The 15,556-nt window shown below is 33.8% G+C and overlaps 1 protein-coding gene across 1 annotated transcript; it reads right to left on the bottom strand.

The window, feature by feature from the left end:
• Positions 1-517: 517 nt before the first annotated feature.
• On the bottom strand, positions 518-14,160 carry LOC136029320 (zinc finger protein ZPR1-like). Its single transcript, XM_065707589.1, has 4 exons — positions 13,962-14,160; positions 9,589-9,841; positions 6,851-7,008; positions 518-1,404 (listed from the first exon to the last, which is right to left on the bottom strand). The coding sequence occupies exons 1-4, from the start codon at positions 14,046-14,048 to the stop codon at positions 595-597; spliced, it is 1,308 nt and encodes a 435-aa protein (XP_065563661.1). The 5' UTR covers positions 14,049-14,160; the 3' UTR covers positions 518-594.
• Positions 14,161-15,556: the final 1,396 nt, after the last annotated feature.

Here is a 15,556-nt window from a genome sequence, read left to right as displayed (position 1 = left end):
ACTTCTTTCGATGGAAAATACTTAAGCTTTTGTCGCCGACAGCGACCTTATCACCTCCAATAACCTGTTGAAGTTTATTGTTTCATTAAGATTGAGCGCCAGAGAAATAGACCCGCTATGCTTTACCCCCATTATCCCTAATGTGAAAATATATAGTCCGAATTCCTTTCTAAAGTATCATATTTTAACCTTACTTTGGTATATTTCATTATTTGATATATTTCGGTGCAGAGGTGAGGCAAACAATGTTTTCCCAAAGGCAGTATTAAGTATAAGGTTTAGTGCGTAAGGGCAAGGTCGGATAAAAGGGGGTTGAGCATTGATGAACGATGGCAAATAGATTTGTTATTATTTTTCTTTTATCCATTGATTTTGAAATCAAATCAAGTAGTTGGGGGCATCAAGCAAGACTGTTAATGCTAAAAAACGAGCAAAAAGAGAGGCTTTAAAATATGCAATGGCCATTCCATATTGCCACCACAAACAGAGTATTAACACTCCAAGCATTTACGAACTATACAACAAAATCAATTTATTTTAGATATCTTCGTATCTAATGAGTCTAAAATGACAAAAATAAATAGCTTTCCCGGCTTAAAATTCTTCATAGCCCTCAACTTTCATGTCATTCAAACCTAACTCTTCATTCTGCTCGAAAGATCGTTCATAATGGTCAATATTCATCTCTGGATCAGGTTCAGGAGCATAATAATTCTGAATGTAGCTATTCCCAGAAGGATCATCTAGTACAATATGTACTGGGATTTTACATGCTAAAACATCATCCAATTTTTTTGAAAATTCTTCCACCTTCAACTTGATATCATTCTTTGCACTATCACCGCTTATTAGAGGATCATTGGTAATTATTAACTCTTTGATGGAAACTAGTAAGCCTTCAAGGGTTGTAAAACGACCACACAAAATTCCAGAACCAACTTCAAACTCCAACTCAGGAATAGAAAAAGAACAATCATCAGACTTGAGTACATCACGACTGAAATCAGAGACATCTGTAATTCGTAAGCTTATTCTCGTACCTTTCTCAGCTACTCCACCACCTGGTTTAACTTCATTAGTTCTATGGCCACAGTTATCACAGTTAGTAGCCATAATTGTAACTTCTTTAAAAAAGGGAATGTTTGTAACTTTCATGTTTGTTTGACATGGAGCATTACAAGTAGGACAATTTGTCTGAAAAGTGAGAACTTCGTCACTAAGATTTTCAGCACTTGTTTCTTCTTCTTCTGGGACTGGGTCGTTAGTAATTTCAGATTGCTCATAGATCCCTAAGGAATGATCTTGATCTTTTGTTCTTGTATAGTAACAAGTATTCATATTTGGATCCTTTTGTGGTGCATGTGGATTCTCAAAGAAACTGTTTCCAGATGGATCATCAATCACCTGAAAAAAAAAGAAAAAAAATCAACAACAGAAAACAAGTCAAAATTGCTCGAAAAATGTGAGAAATTCCATTTTCCATTTTCATCTATAATGTTAAAATTTAGAAGCCAAACGTAATTTAGCTAAGCATAATCTACACTCAATAGCATATGGAAGCATCAAAGATTCTGAACACTTTGTCTACTAGATAATTGGTGAAACAATATTTTTTTCATAAATAAAAACTGTACCAGTTCTTGGCAGTAGTATTGTGACATGACTTTCATCCAGTGTTCGAAAAAAAAGTGTGGCAATCCTGTTCCATGACAAAATCCTACCTCATGTCTAATGTATAGAGGCAGAGATTATGGGCAACTTATGAGAGTGGGAACTGTGACTAGGGTAAACAAAAAAATCCATCAACGCCATCTATCATTTGGCAAAACTTTGCATTTTTTTCGAGCTTTGTAATTGTCTTCCTGTCAGAAACTGAGATAAGACACTCATTACTACACTAATTTCACCGACTACACAAACAAAATCAGTTATTCTTATTATTACACTGAGAACAATGACAACTGTAGCTAAACGCTAGATGGCGTGAAGGTTTTTTTGTTGACACTAGCGCAATTTTCCAGTCTTGTAGGTTCTCATGCTCTTCAGTAAACAGGTATATTCAGATAAAAATGCTCAAAATCACCAATAAGTTATTAATCCCCTGGCTCCATATTCTTAGAATTTTATATTATAATTTGGATTATGGAAAAAACTTGCCGGTACTGCATTGGCTGTAGCAAAAGAAACAACAAGTAAACAAACATTTGCAGCAACATACTTCAGTTACTTTTTGTTAGTACTTTTCAATGGTCCCAAATAAGTTTTAAAAGAATAGGAGCCGAGTCACGTAGATATTGTCAACTTTAAACAGGCCCAAAGTATGCCGATTGCAAAAGTTTCATAAAAATACATCATTCCGGCTCACCTGTACGCGTAAACTTATGCCTCAATTCTTGAAAAATATTGCCGTCACAGGTCTTAAAGGGCTTCCGTTCTAGCTCAAATGAATATGAACACCACAAAGTCTTTTTCTATTATAAAGCCATAAAGGGAAACCAAACAACCTTTTAACCTAAATTTTTCAAGATAATGGATAAAAAAAAAGTTTTATATAGCGCAATGGTTTGTTTTAGGATTCAAATTTTGAAAGGGCTTTGTTTCTGGTAATTAGCCAGATGTTTCGAAAAACTTGTATTATTGATATCCTTTTCAATTCTCAGTGATTGGAATTAAGCCTTTATTATCATTTTTTTAGAAAGTATATTATTACTTTTTCCTTTAAGCTTATAGTGGGTAGGATTTATTTTGGAATCTTCTTTTCCTTAACTGTGTGTATCTTAGCCCTTCTAGCCTCCTCAGAGATGGGGGTCAACCATCAAATTGGCATTCAGACACTGACATCCCCATAGTTGCAAATGTCATTGCTGTATCTCCAATCTCTAGTGATGACAGCCAGAATAATACTATGATAACAGTCTCAGAGTCCCTAAACCCCAAAACTGATTCCCAGCTCAATGATAATTTTCAGACAGTTAAAAGAAATCAGAAACGCGAAAAGCCCTCCTGAAATAAAAGAAATCCCTACCACAGTTTGAGCTATGGAATTGAAGAACAAACCCATCATCCTTTTCACCTCAACAGTAAAAGACAAAGTGCTTGCTACCAAAAAAATCGCTAGCATTAGAATGAATCTGTTCAAATCTTTGAGATTTAGTTTCAGTGTGAATGTTAATAGAGATGGCTTTCTTACAGTTTTGTTCGAAGACAGAAAGGATACCTGCAAAGGTCTTAACCAAAATATAGTTGGTAATATACCAGTTACCTCTGAATGGTGGACTCCAACTATAGAAAACACACAGAAAATAGTAATGTATAATGTCCCAATCGAACTATTAACTAAATACCTGAAAAATGGTCTCATGAATAATAAGGGAGAAATGCTGGAGGTCCTTGAAGTCCCTGGGATGGGCAAACCAGATGCAAACGGTTTACTAAACAATGAGTGTCCTTTTTATCTTGCCAGTGAGTACCCAGTTTGACTCATTGTTCCTTTTTGATCAGCATAAAGCAAGCTTATAAATCATACCAAGGAAAGCCTATTCAATGCTCGAAAGGTTTTAAGCTTGGTCACACATCTAAGTACTGCCCTTCCTCTGACACAATCTGCCCCAATTGCCTTTGTAATCGCCCTGTTTGTAGTGAAATTAGATGTTCAACATCTCCTAAATGTATCCACTGCGAAGGCGACTACTAGTCTACAAATAGTAATTTATGCCCTTAACTTATATTCATAACTTAAATTAGGGAAGAGACGAGTCCATTACTAGAGGTCTTCCCCAGGGAGCAAGCAAACCCTTTCTGTTCAATTTGTATGTTTCAGAATTTCAATTATCTCACTCATTGTTTGGCCTTTATGCAGATGATTTGATAATTTGGAAGTCTGGAAAGCCTTATTCTTCAAAGCCTTATTCAACTTGATATAAGATTAGTTCAGAGATTTTCTTCAGCTTTTGGTTTTCTCAATTAGTAAAACCAAAGCCATTATGTTTATTAATTGCTCAAGAGATCCCCTATTGCGATCCCCTATCTAGTGATCCCATATTGCAACTCAGCTACATGGCTCATGGATAAATTCTAAAATGTTATGGCATGTACATATTATTTCTTTGAAATCCATCATCATTTGGAGACTTTGTGCTCTAAAGAGACTTGTTGGAAGTAAATGGGGATGCCATACTAATGTTACTTTGTATTTTTATAAATTATATATCAGTTCTAATATAGAATATGGTATCCAATTCTTCTCAATTTGCTCCTCATCTGCATTTGTAACCACAAAATCTCTACAAAATTCAACCATTCAAATTGGTCTGGGTTTGCACAGGCATACTCCTCTGTCTAAATTTCGAGGTTTCGAAGTTGTACCCTAATCACAGAAAAATCTATTCAGATGGATCTGTCCAGGGTGAGAGCGCTGGAGCAGGAGTATGTAGTTCATCATTGGGTCTTAACATTTTTTCACCCCTTCCTTTGGGATCTTCCCTTTTGATAGCTGAATTATGTGCTATTCGCCTGGCCCTAGATATTCTCGTAAATTATAGCCTTTCAGATGATAATATTATTTGCCTTTCTAACTCCAAATCGGCAATACTGTAACTAAAAAAATTTAATACAATTGCCAATGATAAGATTTTGTTCATCATTAGAACACAGCTTCGGAACCTTCAGGCTAAAGCCAACAAGATTTATTTCCAACATGTTCCAAGCCATAAAGCGATCAAATATAATGGTACTTCTGATTTACAAGTAGCCAAAGTTTCTTTGCTAAACCCAAGTACTCCCTCTGACTTCAATTCACGTGATATTATTAGACAAAGATCTAATGTTAGTCACAGTAAATTTATTTTTATCTCCTTTTCATAGTAGATTACACACAGTGCTATATTACCGTCTGAAATCAGGTGCCCTTCTTCTCAATAGTTTATTATTTAATTAGAAGCTACATCACTCCCCTCTATGCCAGGTTTGCTTCATAGCTGATTAAACTATTCAGGATGTCTTAATTGATTGTCAGCCCCTGAGTGTGGAGACTATTTCCCTGAAACTCCACTGCTACACGGCTAATATTCAAATATCTACACAGCAATCCTAAATTCTAACCTGCCTTGGCACGTGGATAGAAAATTTTTAAGGTATCTACTGATATTTCAAAGGAAAGACAAATTGATTAATGATCATTGATTCACTATGAAGTCATTAAAAAAAAGAGGTAATTTATCATTTGTTTTGGAGAGTGTAGAAGAGAGCGGAAGGGAGTGTGAAGATTGGAGCCGGCCGGCCTATAGGTCTTAGACTGCTGGAGATAGGTAACTCAAGTACCCACACTTCCCACAACCCATCAATAGAATTTAGAATTTTTATTGGGATGATTGGTTTTTAACGAATAAGAAGATTTGGTTTCCGAGGAGGTCGATAGATTTCTGAATATTTGATGATACTTTTTGGAATTTCAAAGGGGTGAAAGGACTAATTGGTAGTTCATATACACTGTATACAAATTTCATTCATTCTTTTACTTTGGTTCACTGTCATGGAATTAAATAGCAACAAAATATGAGACAGTGGAATTCCACTGTCATATATGAAAATTTTTTTATTGTTCTACTTTTTGTTTAGGTCATGGAAGTTTTTTTTAAGCCACATTCTGAATCTTTGTTACATTGACTTTTTTTCGTTTAAATAGACCTGTAACCCTAAGATATGAGGGACTGTTTATAAGACTCCAATAAACATGCTATCCATTTGCATAATTCATAGCCTAAATCTTTCAACTAATACAGACAATCGATAGCTTTAAAATAATCACAACTTTAAAAAACAAAAATCGAAAGAAATATTAACACTTCTATCCTCTACTCAGTCATAAAAAATAATTTGTCAGCATTAACTGTTGACTGCTCTTTCCTTAAAAAGAATACCAAATAAAAAGAAAAAAAAGTTTTTCAACTGAAAGTAAGGAACAAAAAAAAATAAAATAAAAATTATTACGTAGATGAAGGAGTTCGCCCCATCGTCAATACATTGCTCTTTATGCTAAAGTTCAAATTATGTTCCAAGTCTTTAAGAATGACCCCCCTAAATCACAAAGGTCCTTTAATTACAATAAATAGTTCTTTTGAAAGTAATAAAAACATTTTAGCATAAAGAGAGAGGTATTGACGAGGGGGCAAACACTCTTATCTATGCAATAATTTTTTTTCGTTGCTCCTTACTTTCGATTGAAAAAACTTGTTTTTTATTTAATTTCTGACCGTTTTTAAAATAATTCTGGGAAATTCGGCGCCCGCTTCATGGAAAATTCCTCTTTCCCCGTGAAAAATTACTCCATGGAAAGATCCTTCCATGCAGCCAGTTCGTCACCACGGACTATTTGATAAATCAAAGTAACAAAAGATAAGAAAGCAAAGGGATGTTTTTAACCTTGCAAGAACATTAGAATTTATATCTACAATACAAAATGTAACTGCCACTATCACTTACCCCGCTTTAATTTCAATTACACACCTTTTTAACATCATTTATAATGACCTCTTTTTTACAAACAAGGGATAGTGTTGCCAGTGTGTCTGAATCATCATAATTAAAGAAAATAGAACACAAGTCTGTCTGATGATAAACCGTCAAATGAAGTATGATACCGTATTGGGCAGTCTATGCGGAGTCTAAATTTCCCATAAGACTAAAATTATTGCTAAAATGTATGCTTTTACAAGCATGAGTCAGTTTTTCTTCTTTTTCTTTTGTCAAAGATAACTAACGAATCAAACATACTGTTTCATTTTGAGGCATGTTATCTGCTCCGGATTCCTCCGTAATTTACCTGTCCAATATAGCATAAAAGTATTCTTACGACTGTAAATGAATTTTCCAAATTTTTACACTGTTTTAGCCTTTCAATGAAAGCGTCAATCGCTGTGGCAGATTCGGGGTCAAGCGCTCGTCGAGCAGGTTGGTCTTGCTCTAATCCTGCAACAGCTCTTGCCAGTAAACTCTCTACAGTTGTAATTTCTGCAAAACGTGTGCATTAATAAAAAAATAAATTAAAGGTTTTCCAGCCAAAGCTTAGAATTTATATAACACAATAACAAGTACATTGCAAATAAGCGCACAAAAAAAAACCTATAGGCATTAGTATTAAATTAAACTAAATCCATTTTGCATCAATTTCACTGCTATACCACAACATAGATGAAACATGACATTGATCAATACATTAATGAGCTAAGTTCTAATTCTTGCATTGATAGAAATAATTCAGCACTGGCATGGAGGCTTAGAATTTTTTTCCCATAGCAACTGTAAGTCAAACTTACCAATCTGTGCTTCATTGATTCCAGATTTAGCCAGACATATATCATACTTATCATAACCAATTCTATGAAATATTTAATGGAGCTATTCAATAACGATCAAAAAATAAAGCAATCAATTTCAGTCACTTAACTTTAAATGCCTGTTTCTAAAAAAATTAATTTCTCAAGAATTTGTACATTTTTATGAAAGACTTACTGGACTTAATCAGTAACGATCGAAAAATAAAGGAATCAATTTCAGTCATTTAACTTTGACAGCCTATGTCTAAAAAATTTAGTTTCTCAAGAATTAGTACATATTAATAACGACATTTTTAGGGACTTCTTTTTCTGCTTGCAGAGACAACAAGAATAATATCTTATAGAAAAAATCAACAGACAACTTCCTACTCAAGAAATAATTATGAAAATGTCCATTACTAGTGGTGGTTGTAGCCAAAGCCCAAAGTAAAACCCAAAGTAAACTACTTTGTTTGTGCCTAGCTTGCTACCCCTAGGATTGTGTAAGGAAAAACACCATAAATTTGATATAAAAATGTAGACAACATGTAGAAACTGTCAAGTAAGTTCCCACAGACCAATTTTAGTATTTCTCATGATAAAAAAAAGCAGATAATTTATCAGATTATGACTCATAGTGCAACATTTATGCATGGACATTGAAGGCTTTGATTTGCTTGATGGAGAAAAAAGAAACAGGGGGAGGATAAATCATGACACAACAAAGGAAAAACACAATTGGCCAAGAGTAAGAGGAGCTCTACATTATCCAGGTTGCAGTAGTTGCTAGCCACCTTGTAAGAGACGATCATGTACAATACTAAAAAATACAATAGTACATAGCTCCTGAAAAGAGTGTCAGATCAAAACAAGAAGTACAATATTAGAACCGCCTTGTCCAAAACCCTGTATACAAAACTTACTGTCCCTTGACTTGGTTAACGAGGAAAATCTATTGGCTTGAAAAACATGAAAAGTTGATTAAACTAAAATATCTGCGTAAACATCATCCTTGTTTTCTCTGTCTGTTCCCCTCAGATAGCAGGGTACAAGAAAATCATAGAGCTGTTCAATGACTTATTTTAAAAGAATTTGTCACATTTAGTGGCTTTTGCAATTTAGCTAACTCTATAGAACATGTGAAGAAATGTGGTTATTTGCACCCCTACAAAACCAACAATTTTTCAGAAAACACCTGCTACATTTAAAGAAAATGTGAAGTGTTATGCATCTACTACCTGGAATAAAAGCCTTACTGGAGACCAGCAATGCATTCAATCTGTACATACATCCCTTACACATGAGCTCATTATCGCCACATTAACCCCAAAAGATTGATTTCTACTTTAGTAAAAAGATTGCCTTTGAAAAAAGCCATATTTTGCTAAGAAATATTTCTACACAATAAACTGATATTAATTCAACACACAGGAATTTTTTTACAACAAATGAGGAGCTACTTCCCAAAACATATTCTGTATAATATACTCATATACATCAACCTTTGTTTCAAGCTATTCCCTGTGAAGCGAATTTATTTAGACTTATTATTATGAATAGGAACATCACATTAAAATTATAATTTGCTACCTGGAAGTTACTGATGCATCATCATAGTCTAGAGGCTACTTGCCGGGGTAGCAGACTGCTAATGACAGCAATTTTTACAGACACTTTTCATTTTATTATCATGAAGGTTGCTGGTCAAATTGTATATATCATGTGCACTGAGCCAAGTTATGCTAATCAGATTTGTAACATAGGCTTTCACTGTATATTGAACATAGTTTCTTCTCTATTACAAACTAAATTTATTATAATTTATTAATATGAACAGCAATGCTACACTAAAGGTGTTAGTTTCTATGTAAAATTTGTCTTTGGGTCACTGTGCCAGTGGTGAAAACTACCAGCTTATTTAAGCGGAGGCAATAAGTTAAATTATTGTACCACCAGCAATAGAAAATTTATTTCACTCAGAAACAAAGGTCCAAGTACAACATGCAATGTAGAAACTGCTGGTGAACTGTCATAGCTCAATGGCAACAGGTACCCCCCTAGTTAGACAAAACCTACAGGCCCAACAATGGTGGCCAGTTGCATGGAATATTTTGATTGTTTTACCAAATGACCCATGTGCTTTACAGACAAGACTATTCTTACCTAATCCTTAAATATGAAAAAAAAAATCCAATTTGATTTGAACAAAAGACAGTTTTGAACAACAATCAATTGAGAAGGAGAAAAAGGTATAGAAATGGACAAAGAATATTACCTCCTTTTTGTGACTGTGCAGGAATTTCAAAATCCAATTCGGGTATGCAGACAACTGCACTGTCAGATTTCACAACTTGTCGATTTAAATCGCTTTCTTCTTTAATTTTTACTTCATATTTGACACCCTTTTCTTGTATTTTCTCTGCAGACTGTAGTTCATTGTTTTTGTAGCCACAGTGCTCACATTCAAATGACATCAAAATTACAGATTTATAAAAGGGAATCTGTGTCAACAAGAGCCTTGTTATACCCTAAAAGAAAAGGGTAAGGGCTACAAAATCACAAAATAATGCTAAATGAATAGAAGAAATGTAGATTCAACTGATGAATAAAGGGTCCAAAATGAGTGCATGCTTATATATAAGCTATTTCTACTAGTGCTGCTATTTATGTTGCCAATTTTACAGATTCACCAATATGCCTTAAGCTTTTGATCTTACTTTCAATGTGCAAATTTAAGAGTTGGGTTGAGCTTTGACATGAATGGTGCAACAAGTCATAAGGCATCTATATCTTAGAAACATATTCACAAATTATAGAGAACAGATCCTGGCTTGTCTTAATTAATACATAAGATGATTAAAACCATCCAGTCATACAAACTGCTTCTTAGCATACTTATTGCCTCTCTTTTCATTATTATTCTTTCCTTTATTATTTTTCTCCCTGTTGTCTCACCTTTCCTTGCAAGAAAATCATTATCTGCCAATGAAGACTAGATACAATAGGGGGCTTTTAGTTGGTAAAAAAAAAGGTTTATACTTTCTTTGACTGGCACTGAGTTGCCTAACTGTTAAATGTAAACTAAACAAAAATGCAGGCATGGTTGTGATTATACTAAGTTTACTTGGGAACAATTAATGACAGTTTCTGTAGCTTAAAGCTTACAACTTTAACTTTAAAACTATTTAAACATGGAGTAATGATGTAAGTATGGTTTTTACTGCAACAGATTTAATGAAATAAAGTGTCACTGTGTTGTTAGATACATATGCTGGAATATATTTCATGGATTTAAAAAAAATTCTTTTTTTTTTAGCATCTTTACTAAAAACAGTAAAATCATTGCCTCCCTTCATTTTTGTGACTTGGCACCCTAGTAAACTCTTAAAATTATTAACAAGGGGACTGAACTAGCAGGAAAACAGACTACTGTCAAAGCATCACCCATGCCCATTACATCACTCAATCATTTTAATACACAAATGAACCATTAAAGCAAAACAGGAATGAAAGGCCAGAGGGTACTAAAAACTTGCATCTATGCTTGACAAAATACTTAGGTACCATATTGTTATTTTGATAATTTCAAATACTTAATTAATTCTCTTTTGGGGGTAAGTTTTTCTTTATAATTTGCTCTTCAGCTTGTTTTCTCCTAACACCCAAGGCTTGCTGCCCAAAGCACTTGTCCCCTTTTGACCCCCCCCCCCCTCTAAATTCAGTCCTGCCTAGGTTATACAAAGAAATTAACCAAATAAAGTAAAGGAAGTTTTATTTTTTACTATGCAGCAACTATCAATGAATTGTATTTCCTTATTTTCCCCATTTTCATCTCTTTTTGAATCAGTTTTCATTAATTATGTTAATTTTTTCCAAATGGCTCAAGACAGTATGAGACCATTAGAAGGGCTGGGGATGAATTAAAAGAATGCAAACCAAACCATGAAGACAATGATGAAATTAGCAATCTAGCATTGTCTCTCTTTTTTCTAGCATGTCTTCTTCTGAAGAGCTGCTATTCTTAATCCATACCAGTTTTGGTAACAATGTATGGGGTACATTAAAAGATTCTTCTTTTGTACAATTGTGGAATGATAGCTCTCAAGAAGAAGACATGCTATAGGAAAAAGAGAGGCATTTTTAAATTGCCAATTTTATACTCTTTTTCATGGTTTGAGTTGCATTTGGATCACCATATATTAAACCAGTTATCTTCAAAGTTTTCAGCTTATCTCTATGTGTGGCTCCATTTTCATGTTATGCTTTGCATTTGATTAATTTAACCCATTACCATTTTACTGGGCTCAGGTTACACTTTAGAGAGTAAAATTCTTTTTAAATCAATAATATTATATCATCTTTCAAAAAAAGTAGAAATGAATGTGAGTGGATAAAACCAACACTTTTGATAAATAGCATATGTGAAATAAATGGATTTCAATACCATTATTTCCCCATAAAATATGTTTAACTTTCACTCAAAGCAAAAATAATAAACTTACCATACTGGGAAAATCTACATTTGTCCCCCCCCCCAAGAAAAGCACCCAAGATTTAGCTCTGAGCCAAGGGCTATCTGGAGAACAGTAGTGGGGGCACCAATGAATTGTCAAAAAACAAACCAAACTATAAAAATGAGCATAAAATTAGAAATAAAATGTTTATCTTTTTGTTCTAGCATGTCTACTTCTAAAGAGTTGCTGTTCTTAATCTCTGCCCCAAAACTCATTTTTGTAGAGTTCCACTTTCTACTATTGGCCTAAGTTATTCTTTATTTATAGTTTGTTAACATAAACTGTTTGACAAGAACAATTGGATGAATTCATTAAAATAAATACATTTAAAATCTAGAGTGATATGGTATAAACCATAAAAATTTTATTAATAAAGACTTTATGTATATTATGAAGTAATTTACAATTATCATGTTTTCTTCTGAAGTTTTGCATACAACCTTGAGGTATATCTGACCTCATCAGGGAGAGGGGCAGAATTGTTACAGTATGGCTATTACATTAAGAAATTGTTTTTAGTGGAAATGTAATAGTAATATTCTTTTGTTATTGTAGTATTTTCTTCATGGGAGGAATTGGTAAATATGCATTTATAAACATAGTTTAATTAAGGTGAAAGTAAATACAACAATTGATGCTTTTTCTTATGCTCTTTCATAGTTTGATAACTATATCAAATTTTGAGGCCTAAATGGGGCCCAAAAAGATAAAATGGCCCATAGTAGCCAAAAAATTTGAGATGTTTCCAAGAAAACTGGCTGGTGGGTAATAATTGCCATTTACAGTTGGTTCAACAATAGTAACTATTATTTTCTCTAGTCTTAATAGTAACATGTTAATTTGAAAAACAAATTTGCAGAAATTTTTAAAGAAATGATGTCAATTTTGCTGTGTCATCATTTTCAAAGGTTTTTTAGGCTCTTTTCAACAATTCCTACAAAATTGCTTCTAAATAATGTCTTACTATTAAAACTAAGGAAAATAATAATTAATATTCCTGAATCAACTGCAAATGGCAAAATTTCTCACTAGCCATCTGTTTCTAGAAATAGATTTTTAAACTTTTGGTTACTAAGGGCTGTTTTGAGGCCTTTTAACCACTTAAGGCTCAAGGTCCAATTTTCCCCATAAGTGATTAATAAGTGATAAAAGAGCATAAGAAAAAGTACCAAGTAATATATTCATTTTCATCATAGCTAAATCATCTTGTAAACTGCAAATTTACCAAGGAATCCTGGTGCATAATAAGCTTCCCAAATTTTTCAGACAAAAATGTGCCAGTTTAAACTACTGACCTAGGAATAAAGTGAACATGCTGCTCAATGCTTTTTAATGCTCTGTCTGAATATAATAATTGATCTACTTACAAATTAAAAATTAAAGCCTTTTATGGACCCTTAAAATGATGCCTTTTTTTCTTATTTTAAGCTATATAAAAGTGTTAGGAACAACAATTCTTGCTTTATCATATTCAGAATAATTGTAATTAATAGGCCTACATTCTAATTACAGCACTGCTATACTTTACCCTCTTGTTCAAATATATAGTCTAGATTATACAGTAAATATGAAGCAGTCTATATTTCTGACAAACAAGTAAAGTGAAAGCACTACTTGATGCCTTTTGTATGCTCTTTCTAAATATAGTGGTTGTTTTATGAGCAAATTCAATTTTAAGCCCTCTATGGACGCTCCAAGATGACACTTTTTACTCTTATTTTAGACACAGTTTATAGCATCTTCCTCTATTAGTATTACTCTTGTTAAAGCCACTTTACCTGTAAATTGAACCAATAGCAACAAATTTTAGATCCAATAAATGTATAGAGAATTTACAACATGGACTACATATTTGGGTAAGATTAGAAAGTTTAGATTAAGATAGGCAAGGTCAAAATTGTTTTTTTGCCAAAAGTAATTATTATATTTATAAATAGTATAAAAAATGTTTAGTGTGACAGTCTATGTCCTTTTTATTTGTAGATCAGAAATATGAACTGCTGCAAATTTACCAACTAGGGTCCTTTAGGCTAGTCTAAACATGAAGAGATTACCTCCTAGCTTAGAATTTCAACAGTCTACTTTGATAAATAGAACATGATGACACAAATCAGTTGATTGCCTTGACACTTACATTGTCACCACAGTTCATACATAAGCTAGAAATCTCAGTGGTATCCAATTCCTCGTCATCATAAGACAAAGGCTTAAACATAGACATCTTAGGTTGGCTTTTTTGGCAGGATAGCCTACTAGTGATCTTAAGTTAAGAAAATTCTGGATGATAATTCTTTAGCACGTGAGCATGCATTCAAGATACAAAAAGGATTCTAGCGCTATCTATATTAAACGCCTTGATTCCAGGATCCCACACAAAATACACAAGATGTATATGCATGAGCCTCACTAGAAGGAAGACCTCCTTCCTAAGGTTCTCAGAAAGGACTTTTGTCAGGCAAAGCCTGACAAAAGTCGCCTTCATTTCGGCGAGAGGTTAGGCTTCTAGAAGGCATTGCGTCGGACGAAGCCTGACGAAACTTAATACTTAATGTGCGCAAAGTCGACATAAACCAGTCTGTCCCTAGAAAATGACTCAATGCTTTGTCATCAAAGACTTCTGTCAGGCAAAGATGGCAAAATTGACTGCCTCACCTGCGCGAAGTAGACAGAAATAAATTGGCTCCCTAAAACAAACCGAAAGTATACAATAGGCTGGAATTGTAATTATCGAGTACAATCCAAGGCTCAGGAAAAAACAACTTTCAGAGTCCCAAAAGCTTATTAAATCAGGACCACTTCAGTCAAAAATCAATCTTCCAATAGACAAGAAAATTTAAGACCAGAGTTCTAACAACAGTTTTGGTCTGTCAGAAACTGACACTGCAAGCACCCACGACTATAGCATAATGTTGACACGGATTTAGCTTACTGCTTTGCCTGTTCATTGTTTCCAATTGAACTGGTCTTGAATAAAAAACAAAAACAAGATTCTTCATCTATAACAGAAACCAGAAACTGAAAAAAAATATGCAGAAAGATGGTTAAGGCTCGTCACTCAGTTTTATTTAAAAGGTCACAGAGATTCTTTGGGTGACTTTATTTTGTTTCATATAGAGATATTCATCATTACCAAGCTTAGTTAACAACGAAAAACTAATGAAAGATATAGAGTCATAAAAAGAAAGGGAAAGAGAGCTCCGCATTACATACATGTTGCTAGATTTTACCACCACTCTAGGTAAACAGAAGTTGACATTTTGTGCGAGGTATCATGACGGGAGAAATTACGTTGACATTTTGTGCGAGGTATCATGATGGGAGAAATTACGTTGAGTTAGCTAATCTTCTTTCAAAATACGATATCGTATAGATGGGCCATTGGATGAAAAACCAAAACAAACCAATTGTCACCAGCTATCTCTCAAGTAATAGTCAAAATGAATTAATTCTAATTGTTGGAAATATCAAAGTTAAAACATTTATATCCGTTCACTCTCGATTAAAGGGTTTCATCCTATTTTGAACTGTTATACTATCGTCGTGGAAAGGCAGTGTGGTCTTCAAAGTTATCTATGAAGCTAACTTCTTTTGCATCTTTGCAAACGAAACATCCGCTGTCAGCCATGATGAGCGTTTAGATCTAGGTGTAAGGTGCCCTAATAAAGAGGGATCTCCTAAGTAGCATTTACTTGCCGCTGTAGACTATGAGTCGAAGAAAGGAGTCAATCT

This window comes from Artemia franciscana, chromosome 7 (assembly GCF_032884065.1).
Source record: "Artemia franciscana chromosome 7, ASM3288406v1, whole genome shotgun sequence".
NCBI classification, from domain to species: domain Eukaryota; kingdom Metazoa; phylum Arthropoda; class Branchiopoda; order Anostraca; family Artemiidae; genus Artemia; species Artemia franciscana.
Note: the sequence above shows the minus strand (reverse complement) of the source record. Positions and strands in the feature narration are given on the sequence as shown.

What these genes read in the sequence shown, in the direction of transcription:
- LOC136029320 (XM_065707589.1), bottom strand. Translation starts at nt 14,048, where the DNA reads ATGTCTATGTTTAAGCCTTTGTCTTATGATGACGAGGAATTGGATACC. An exon ending in GTATGAACTGTGGTGACAAT is followed by an intron (nt 9,842 to 13,961) that starts GTAAGTGTCAAG and finishes CTTTTCTTTTAG; the next exon opens with GGTATAACAAGGCTCTTGTT. An exon ending in TGCACAGTCACAAAAAGGAG is followed by an intron (nt 7,009 to 9,588) that starts GTAATATTCTTT and finishes CACGTTTTGCAG; the next exon opens with AAATTACAACTGTAGAGAGT.